Source organism: Plutella xylostella, chromosome 4, assembly GCF_932276165.1.
Source record: "Plutella xylostella chromosome 4, ilPluXylo3.1, whole genome shotgun sequence".
NCBI lineage: Eukaryota > Metazoa > Arthropoda > Insecta > Lepidoptera > Plutellidae > Plutella > Plutella xylostella.
The window spans coordinates 11,441,092-11,451,588 of record NC_063984.1 but is presented as its reverse complement, the minus strand read 5'-3'; the positions used below and the strand labels follow the sequence as shown (position 1 = coordinate 11,451,588).

The following is a 10,497-nucleotide window of genomic DNA, read 5'->3' as shown; positions in this document are numbered from 1 at the left end:
GGACATAGAGAGTCGTCTGAACAAGGCAAGAGGCGCGTTTGCCCAGTTGAAACCAGTGTGGAGCTCCAGCGTCATCACCCGGCGAACAAAAGTGAGGATTTTCGAGTCTAACGTGAAGTCAGTCCTGTTATACGGTTGCGAGACATGGTTCGTTCGGAAAGACCTATCCAGCAAGCTACAAGTATTTGTCAACAAATGCTTAAGGCGAATCCTGCGGATTTACTGGCCACGAACCATTTCGAACGCGGAACTGTGGAGACTGACCAAGCAGAAACCTATCGACCAAGAAATCCTCATTAGAAAATGGAGGTGGCTGGGGCATACCCTTAGAAGACCTGGAGAAACTCCTTCGAAGCGCATACTCACCTGGCAGCCACCTGGAAGCCGTAAAAGAGGCCGCCCAAAAACAACCTGGCGACGTTCTGTGGAGAGTGAGGCAAAGGTTATGAGGATGGAGTGGGAGGATCTCGCAGCCGCTGCCCAAGATCGAGTCAGATGGAGAAATCTTCTCAAAGCCCTTTGTCCCTGCTGAGGGACGTCAGGATGGATGTATGTATGTATGTATGTACGTCAACGGAAAATCTCGAGTTTATTTTATGGATTATATTTGTGGTGTCATTGTGTAACACTGAAATCCTATTGTGTAAAACTGAAATTAAAGTAATACATACACTCGCACTTTTTTTTTTACTAGTTATCGATAAAAAATATCCATAAGAAGCACATCACTATTTCAGCGGGGCTATGTTGGCAGTTTTGTACCTCATTTTTGTTTTGTTGGTACCCTCTGTTAGTACGCGTGAATAAAAAAAAATAATACAAGTATTTTTTTCTTTTTTTCCCCTTGTACTCCCATCTCTTAAAACGTAGTGTTCTTTTCTCTATGATGACCACGAACAAACATGGAGAAACGAGAGCAAGGAGACGACGTTTCACCAAATTGTCTCTGGTCATCGATACGTCATTTTATAAATCAAAAACAAAGGTAAACTTAGAATAATAACTTCTGGATTAACTATTTCAACAGGGTTAATCTCATCGTCATCATCGGCCTATTAATAATCATCCACTGGTGGACACAGTATGAGCTCAAGGTTCTACACCATTCTACTCCTTGATCTTCCTCATTCAGTCACTGTCACTTGCTACTGGCACTGGTTATAAATAAATAATAAATAATCTATTTTACACTCCTACGTCGATTTCTATACCTCATCTATAAGATCTGCCATTTGTTTATCATCAAGGTATCATCAAGATTAAAATCTCATCACTCAATCATTCAACTCATGCATCATCATCATCATCGCTCACAAAATCCATAGACTACAACTAGCTAGAGGTATAGCAAAAAAAAAAACTGTCAGTTGAATTAATAACAATGGTTGGTCCTTGTAAAACGTGCTGTTTGAAATTTTAAACTCATTTTAATTACAACTAGCCAAGGTTTGTAGCTGTGTAAAAATGAAAATAACGAGATACAAGAAGGTCCAAAAATATCTCAAGTTCTACTACAACAACTATGGCTTCCGACAACCTTACCAAGTGTTGATCGATGGCACATTTTGTTTTGCTGCTTTCAAAGTGAGTTTCCCTTTTCTTTCAGGACTTACACTGTACTCTCCTCTATATCAATTCTGCCGTACTCAATACGGTATCCATTAAATTAAATAATTGAGAATAAAATATTGGAATACAATGGATAGCAAGTACCGTCCGAACGGGAGGTTGATAGACGTGGTGGATGACGAGTGGCGCGCGGACCAGCTCCCACACGAGGACATCCAGGTGCCGCTGGAGGAGCTCCCGGACCCCGAGGCGGACTCCGCCGACGCGCACCTCACCCTGCGCGAGCAGAGCCTGCGCTGGCAGGAGAACTTCCCCGAGCCCGTGCCCAACCAAAACTAGACTAGCCTTGCTGTACTGTTATTTATGATTATTAGGTGATTGTCTTCGTATTCTTACTATTTATGTGTAGATATAATGCTTCCTGTTTATAAATTTTCTAATTTGGAATATACTTTTCCAGGAACAAGTCAACATCAGGGATCAACTGCCCAAGTACTTGAACGGGCAGGCCAAGCTTCTCACAACAAGATGTATCATTATAGAGACAGAAAAAGTTGCCAAGAAAACCCACGGAGCTCTGACCATCTTGAAGCAGTTCGGCATACATGAGTGTGGACACAAGGAACCAATACCCGGAAACAAATGCATATCAACTATGATCAGCAAAGGGAATGAGAAGCATTACATTGTTGCCTCACAGGACAGGGACCTCCAAGAGAGGCTCAGGAAGAAGGCTGGAGTACCCATCCTCTACTTACACAACAAATCACCAACACTTGAAAAACCATCAAAACCCAGCTATGACAAAGTCAATCCAACTATAGAAGCCAATGCCCCTACCTTTATTAGTAACACTCAAAATGAAATGCTTAAAAAGATGAAGAAAGCTCTCGGAGTTGAGGAAGAAGAAAAAGAGCAACCTAAAATTATGCCTAAAAAGAAGAAACATAAAAACCCAAATCCCTTGTCTTGCAAAAAAAAGAAGAAAAAACCAGCTGGTAGAGGTGATAGACCAAATGGGCCTAAAGGAGTCAATGAAAATGGCAAGATCAAGAAACAAGATAGGAATAAATCTAAACATTTCAAGGATAAACTTGCTAATGCTGCTGCTGCTACAAATAGTCAATAATCAAGTTATGTAATTTTCAAATATTTCGTTTTATTTAGATCAGTTATTTATTAGGTTTATTAGACTTTGCAGATTTAGGTCTCTTAGGATCTTTAGGGGACTTCTTATCTTTACCAGTTTTCTTGACTGCTTTATCAGTTGGCTTCTTGAATGGCCATGTGAACCTGAGGCGGTACACTCCAAATGTCAGGATGTGTATGAGAGGCAGGTTGGAGATATAAATAGTGTGGAAGTGAGACAGGATATTGTAGCTCTCATTTGGATCATAAATTTCTAGTACATCTGGGGGGTCCTGCAATAAGTAGACACATTTTAATATAAACAGACATTAAAATACTTTGAACTGATTATTACAATACAATCTTTAGCAACTTTGTAACAACAGTCTCTTGACCTTATAATACCTACTATGCATAAAATAGAGTGACAAGTATCTACAGTTCTCCCATATTAATAATGCGCATGCAAATCTTCGCAAACTGTCGTATTCCCGGAAACACCCGAATCATTGAATCGTAAGAGCACTTGCATTTTGATCCTTGTTCGAAAGAAATAGTAGTCAATATCATGTGACACATAATCGAAAACAATTTGGGCGGTCGGTGGCTGTCACCGATCAGTCAAGGGTCTCAAGGTCAAGATCAATATTACTTTTGTGGAATTATAAAGAGCAGCAATTACACATCGTTCTTGTTATTTTTTTCAAATGTGAATTTAATTTCAACTTTAATTATTTTTGACGATGCCATATTATGAGGCACATTTAAGAATAAAATATACGAGGGCGGGTCAATAAGTCCGTGACTTTTTGAACAAAATACTGGTTTTTGGATTTTTTTTTAATTTTTTTTTCAACGTAGTCTCCTTTGAGCTCTATACACTTTGTGCAAAGTTTCTGCAATTTTTTTATCCCTTCCAAAAAATGAGGTTTCTCGAGGTCATCAAAATACCCACCTTGGCCTTCTTTGGCGCCGATTCACCCCGAGAAACCCACCGTTTAGACTGATTTTTGGTCTCTGGTGTGTTGTGGTGGATCCACGTTTCATCCACGGATACAAAACGGCGCAAAAACTCGTCCGAATTTCGGTTTAACAACGCCAAACACTCCTCTGCGAAGTTGTCATTCGATTGCGTTTGTGAGCAAACGCGGCAGCCATCTTGCGGAAAGCTTTTTCATACCCAAGTGATCATTCAAAATTGAAACCAGTGAGCCACGTGATATCCCTGTGGCTTCCACTATCCCTTTCACTTTCAATCTCCGATCGGCCAACACCATGTCGTGAATTTTTTCAATCATTTCAGGTGACCTCAACTGGGTGCCATGGACGTCCGGCATCTTCCGTACTTGTACGGCCACAACGGAATTCAGTAAACCACTTTTAACCATAGATATTGATGGTGCAGAGTCCCCATAATCTTTATCAAGCTTAGCCTTGGTTTCAGTGATGGTTTTTTTCCGTAAAAAAATCATGCTTAGTGAGCACACGAAATTCAGTTTTTTCCATTATGTTTTTAAATCACGCGGTTGTTGCTAAGAACGGGTGTATTGTGCAAATTTTGACAGATGTCTACTGACAGATGCTTGTTGACAGGAGCAGTGTTGTTCTTTCAGTTAAGTGGCGGGAAATTATAAAAGTCACGGACTTATTGACCCGCCCTCGTACGTCACATTGATAGACTTCACTTTGCCAATAAAGCCACACCCAAAAGACCAAGTTTGTAATTGTAATATTATTGTGAATGATCAGCGCTGTAAATACTTTTGAACTGAGATTTTAATGTAAACATTTTTATTAATGTGAAATAATCAGTGCTGTAAATGCTTTTGAACTGAGATTTAAAAAAATTAATATAAATCTGTGTTTGAAATCCATTTCTCCTTATAATATAAATAAACCTTGTGTTATTCAAACCTTCTTTCATCCATCTTTACATCAGCTTCAGTAAGACACTTGAAAAGTACCTACTGTAACATTTTCGAAGTAAATTTTAATATTATGGAATATTATGATTTATCAAATCAAATTTCGTTACTGATAAATCAATTATCTCTTTTAGCACCAATTACATAATTCTACTAAAATTTCATGAAGAAAATGCACTTAACCACTCTAAATACATAATAGTTTTCTAACGCTCGGGAATACGACCGTTGCCGAACAATGACGAAGATTTCTATGTGCATTATCAATTTTGGGGAACTGTAACTCAACTGAATGACAAATCACAAGCTCTTGGAAATACGCCCACACATCGCTCGGCTGCGCCCAGTAGCCCCGCTTGAACTCCTGGTGGGTGGTCAGGTACATGTTGAGCAGACAGGACAGCTGGACGGCATCAAAGTCACGGTCCGCCGCGTACTGAATAGCTTCTTGCATAAGTAACACCAGGAAAGCCTTTTCTCTCAAATTGTCATTTGTTGTTATGCCTTTTTGGACCACTAAGTTACCTTGAAACAATAGGATTATAGTAAGGACCACATCATAAATAACATACACCTTCTGGTGACTGACATTTGGTTGAATGGGTAATAGGGCTAGCGTAGTGAGGGAAGCCCTGCGGTTGGTCTGCTGAACCTAAGAACTGGCAAGTACCCGGTACAGTGGAGACAGTGTTGGCGCTCTTCATTGGGCTGTCATATCCAGTAGTGGATCCTGTAGGATTTTTTATGATTAACTTATAAATATAGCTTTATACCACTTATACCTACCTAAATAACTCTTCAACTCTGCTTCACCTTTAGCCGCTGAGATCATTGTAAATATATCATCATCGGACAATATCGCCCCCACCAACACCATAGGTCGAGGCTGCTTGCCTGCCTTCCTGAACGGGGGCGCTTGGTTCTCTCTCAGTGAGAACAAGTACGATGGAGCAGAGACCTGTTTCTTGATGATGATCACATCTGATAAGGTTTTTATTGGTGCAGATTTAGATGCAATGTGCTCTTGCGGGGCAATGTCTGTATCGCTAATGTACTGTTCGCTTTTTACCTCTAGTATGGTATTCATTTTATTAGCGTTAAAATATATCTTTGCAGTTTGTAAACTTTTCTATCATAAGCATAAGTTATGTTATCAAAGATTATCAATAACCAAAATAATGTACTCTGTGAATAACCATTTCTAAAATCTATGGTAACCGTTTATGTAACTAAAAAAAGGCGGAATATGCTTTGTAATCACCATTTGTTCAAAAAAGATATAAAAAAATACTCTTCGACCAATAATCAAAGAAAATACTAATTATTTTGAAATTCATACATTTATTTTACTAATAATGAAACTTACAAAATAAACCAGTTTTTCCTATTTTTCAATTTTAAGATCTAAACGATATTTACATCTCAACGGTCCTGCTTTTTGTTAGAAGTACTATAACTACCCCAGTAGCTTGTGGGCACTTCTCTCTTTATGCTACTCTCCCGTCTGATGTCCCATTCGTCAGCGTCCTGATCGTACCTCGTGTCTCTCCGGACACTCGGCTTTCTTTCTTTATCTAGCGCGCTCTTGTTCTTGATGTCCCATTCATTCTCCTTTTCACGCTTCTTACTCTTTTTCTTATGTTTTTTCCTTTTCTCGCCTTCGCTATCGTCACTTTCGCTCGACCTCGACTTCTTTTTAGACTTTTTCTTTTCACGCTTCTTTGATTGCTTTTCGTCATCACTAGCAGAGTCACTATCTTTGTCAGATACGTCTTTGTCGTTACGACTTCTAGAGCTGGCATCTTCTTCCCCATAGTAGCGTCTGTAATCTCTGACTTCTGATTCCTCACATCTTTTCTCCCTGTAATCTTCTCTTGATTTATCTTTCCGGCTGCTGTACCTGCTATCATCATCACCATTTCTACTATCCCTAATATCTCTATTTTTGTCCGAATCTCTTGCCTTTCTATAATCTTCATAATCATCATCTTTGTTTTTTCGCCTCTCGGTTTCCCTTTCATCTCGCTCTGGCTCACGACGTCGAGACCTCTGTTCGTCGTCATCTCTCTCATCCCGACGGCGTGATCTCGAATCGTCATCACCATTTCTCTTATCCTTTATTTTACCTGTGTCTCTATCTTCTCTATCAGACTCTCGCCTCCTCGACCTGGGTTCCTCATCATCTTTTTCTTCCCGACGCCGAGATCTCGAGTCATCCTCATCATCTCTCTTATCCTTTCGTCTATCTTCTCTTTCATTATCTTGCCGTCTCCTTGGCTCATCATCATCCTTTTCATCTCTACGTCTCGATCTAGATTCATCCTTATCTTGTTCCCGCCGGCGCGACCGTGGGTCGTCATCATCTTTTTCTTCTCTACGCCTCGATCTAGAATCATTCTTGTTTTGTTCCCGCCGGCGCCTTGGTTCATCATCATTGTCTGGCTCCCGTCGCCTTGACCTACTCTCATCATCCCGATCCTCATTGCGTCCCAATTCTCTGTCTCGTCTCTCCTCATTATCTCTTCGCCTGGCGCTTCCTTCTCTGTTATCGTCGCGTCCTTTTCCGATTCCGTTCCTCTCTCTCTGTCTCTCCTCGATTCTTCTGGACGAGCTGGCGTTTCTGTCGCGCATGTCCCTGGGTATGACAAAGTTGTCTCGGTCCCGCTGGGGCTCGGTGCGTCGCGCGTCTTTCCCGTAAGTATCGTAGAAGCCGTCATGGCCCCACCGTTCCTTGTCTTTGTCCTTGTCATTGCCTTCAGGTTCAGGTGTCTTGGGTGTTTTCGATTGTTTCTTCTTTTTGTTCTTCTTTTTGCTTGAGTCTTCGTCGTCGTCGGACTCTGAAAAGAAAGGCAAGTCAAATTTCGCTAACGATAATGTAGGATCACTGGAAATATGCAGTTAAACAATACTTCGGGATTATAGGGATCGATCCCGAGACCTGGCGACCTGACTACAATAGTTGGCATATAACAGTATTAGAGTAAATATGTTTACTCCCCCTATGTGGTTGTATTTTATTCTACAGCCCTGGTTTTGTATACATATATTTTTTGTTATATTTATTGTGTGTATGTATAACACGTGAGTATGTACCGGAGCTGGAGCTGGAGTCGGAGCTGGACGAGCTGCTGGAGCTGGACGAGTCGCTCGCCACCTTGATCTGCGCCGGCGGCGGCTGATTCTGCGGGAGACAATTAAATAATCTTATTAAAGATATAGAGCGTGGGTGAATGAAAAGGCCAGTCAGTGACTGAATATAAAAAAAGAGTAACAAACACGGAAATAAGCATAAGATAAGAGCACTGTACGCTTACATAGCTTTTACAAAATAAAAACATTACATAATAAGTAAAAACATTATAACCAGAGCTGAATAAATAGAAAATAATGAGTTCCATAGCCACGGGCAAGGTGTGCTCCATCGTTGCAAGGCGATGTCTGACATGTGGACATATTACGTTACTTGGGTCACCCGAATCATCCATCTGCCATGAACCATGAAGCAATTTCCTCAAATATCTACATAAATACTATACTTAAGTAATCACATAATATTTTAGCTCTTTTTACCTTAGGCATTTGTTTCAAGTGTTCTCTCAGCTCATCTGTTAATCCTCCCAAACCAATCGAAGTGAAGAAATTAATGGAGAACCTAGTGTTCTTTGGGTTGTCTCTTGGAAATATCCCGGAAAAGGCTCCTTGAAGTGTCCTGAAATGAAGAAAAAGTTCAATTAATTCAGAGCTTTGAAAGAAATATATAACAAAACGATAAATGGAACTTACGGATCTTTCAATCTGTCATTCAACTTCTTCAGGCCCATGTATTCAGCCAATTCTTGGAATAGGATCTTAATGTAAATACGGCTTGAACTGGTAGTGTCTTCCTCATTTAACTTGACGCACTCCAGAGCTTCCCAACTAATGGAGTCAGTAAATAGGAGATGAGCAAAGAACTTGCTGACATTCCTCAACCTGTTGGTGTCCAGTCTGTGTGCGGTGCCATATGAATCTTTGAAGATCTCTTCAAAAGGAGCAATGTATATCCGGTTAATGTTACAGAACCTCTGTGCTAGCAGGCCGTAGAACTTCTCGTAGGTTCTCTGCTCAGCGCAGCAGTCCAGGAACATGTGGCAGAGCTCCACCTCCTGCCCGGGCTTCAGCTGCATCTTCATCAGCTTGTGGGCGCACTCCTCAAAGTCTAAACTGGAGTTGATGGTCAAGTAGATTGTTCTTCGTAGAGCTATCAAGTTGGTTTCTGTGTTGTCAATGATGGTGACAGGCTTGGCTTCTCCTTCCTCCTCGTCCTCACCAGACTCCTCACTGCCACTCTCAGAGCCAGAGCCATCCTCATCCCCGGACTCAGCATCAGAGCCAAGTATCTCTTTACACAAATTCTTGTACTTTTGTTCATTTTCCTCATACTTCTCATCAAGTTTGAAGACATCTGAAAGTAATTAGTGTACCTCATTAGACAAAGGAATATTTTCAATTTGAAGCACTGCACTCTATGCAAAATAACTTTTCTAGACACCTATCTATTTAAATTCTATCCTCTGAACAAAATCAATAGAACCATACTCACTCAGGATATCCTGTGCATCGGTGGCATCGTCCAGCATCAACAGGTGAGTGAACTGGTCCTCCTCAGGCACCAGCTCCAGCTCCTCCAGCACGGCCGGGTGGTCCTTGAACCCGTCCTTCCACACCTGGAACATCACCTCGATCATGTACTGCACCCTCTTGTCCAACTGCCCCTCATGCAGAATGTTCCGGAGCATCTCAAATATAGCATTCACTCCCTTCAATGATACTTCAGTCAGTTTCTGTCCACATTCTTTCAGGAATGAAATGGCCACTTCAACAGAATCATCGGTGGGAGTCTCCACTAGTAGCGTGAGCAGCTCCAGAGCCAGAATCTCGTGAGCTACCCGTTGATTCACAAGATGAGCTATGAATGAAGCTGAAGATATGCACAAGGGTTTGTCATTACGTTTGAAGCCTCTCTTGAACTGTATGACGAGTCTTTTGAGCAGCAGTTCACCAATGTTGGGGAAGCGAGAGTTGACGGCGGCCACCAGAGCAGCATACACATTGGTGAATGTGGGTGAAGCAGCCTGTGCTTGAATAACTGATCGACACAGCAGACCTCTACCACGGACTATGTTTTCTCTCAGAAGCTCTTTAATGATGATGCCTATGTTGCCCACGTTAATTTTGTTGATATGCCCATGAATAGACTTCTTCAGGGCTTCCCACGCCAATCTTTGGTAGGCCATTGAAGACTTGTCGGTGATCTGGGCCTGCATCATGCGCAGCCTCGCGGGGGGGATGTAGGCCCCTCCGGTCCTGGTGTTCACCATGTCTGTGTCTTTATTCTTCCGTTCTCTGCCTTCTTTCTTCACCTCTGCATCTGGTGGCGGTTGGTCGCGATCGCGCTCCTGTTTCCTCGGTATATCAGGAGACCTCGACTTTGAATGTCTTCTTTTTCGTCGAGAACCATTGTTTCGTCTGTTTCCTGGTGAATTCGAACGTGATCTCTGTCGTCTTGACTTACTTTCTTTGCGATTTTCGTCATCATCGTGATGTTTATCCTTCTTGCGTTTACGATCAACTTCAGAATCCATTTTTTTCTGCCGCAATATAAACTATGGTAAAAATTCTTCACTGTCAACCTATCTAATAAAATTAAACTAAACACTATAAGTGAATCTATAATTAAACAGTTAAATTATTGAAAAACAAATATTCAACACACGAGTACATTAGGTAGGCGCCATTTTTATGATATTTTTTAATAAATAGTGTTGTGCACGAGACTACATATTGCATAACAATCGATCGAATTCGATTCACAATCTTCGTTTGCAGGAGCACA

The 10,497-nt window shown here is 41.3% G+C and overlaps 4 protein-coding genes across 5 annotated transcripts; 2 read left to right on the top strand and 2 right to left on the bottom strand.

Moving 5' to 3' along the window:
* The first annotated feature begins 1,361 nt into the window (after positions 1-1,361).
* Positions 1,362-2,719, top strand: LOC105395972 (rRNA-processing protein UTP23 homolog). The gene is made up of 2 exons (XM_011567956.3): positions 1,362-1,584; positions 2,030-2,719. The coding sequence occupies exons 1-2, from the start codon at positions 1,465-1,467 to the stop codon at positions 2,696-2,698; spliced, it is 789 nt and encodes a 262-aa protein (XP_011566258.3). The 5' UTR covers positions 1,362-1,464; the 3' UTR covers positions 2,699-2,719.
* Positions 1,684-2,130, top strand: LOC119690385 (anaphase-promoting complex subunit 13). Its single transcript, XM_038121311.2, has 2 exons — positions 1,684-1,943; positions 2,030-2,130. Exon 1 carries the CDS (start codon positions 1,699-1,701, stop codon positions 1,906-1,908), a length of 210 nt encoding a protein of 69 aa, XP_037977239.2. The 5' UTR covers positions 1,684-1,698; the 3' UTR covers positions 1,909-1,943; positions 2,030-2,130.
* Positions 2,720-2,741: 22 nt separating the features above from the next.
* On the bottom strand, positions 2,742-5,823 carry LOC105381794. Of its 2 annotated transcripts, none has more exons than XM_011551594.3 (3): positions 5,409-5,823; positions 4,906-5,147; positions 2,742-2,990 (listed from the first exon to the last, which is right to left on the bottom strand). In XM_011551594.3, the coding sequence occupies exons 1-3, from the start codon at positions 5,707-5,709 to the stop codon at positions 2,742-2,744; spliced, it is 792 nt and encodes a 263-aa protein (XP_011549896.3). In that variant the 5' UTR covers positions 5,710-5,823. The 2 variants fall into 2 exon arrangements, with proteins under 2 accessions (XP_011549896.3, XP_048484906.1); XM_048628949.1 differs by having other exon boundaries at positions 2,852-3,136.
* A 120-nt stretch (positions 5,824-5,943) lies between these two features.
* On the bottom strand, positions 5,944-10,400 carry LOC105381793 (pre-mRNA-splicing factor CWC22 homolog). The gene is made up of 5 exons (XM_011551593.3): positions 9,205-10,400; positions 8,406-9,066; positions 8,193-8,331; positions 7,716-7,803; positions 5,944-7,459 (listed from the first exon to the last, which is right to left on the bottom strand). The coding sequence occupies exons 1-5, from the start codon at positions 10,244-10,246 to the stop codon at positions 6,045-6,047; spliced, it is 3,345 nt and encodes a 1,114-aa protein (XP_011549895.3). The 5' UTR covers positions 10,247-10,400; the 3' UTR covers positions 5,944-6,044.
* Positions 10,401-10,497: the final 97 nt, after the last annotated feature.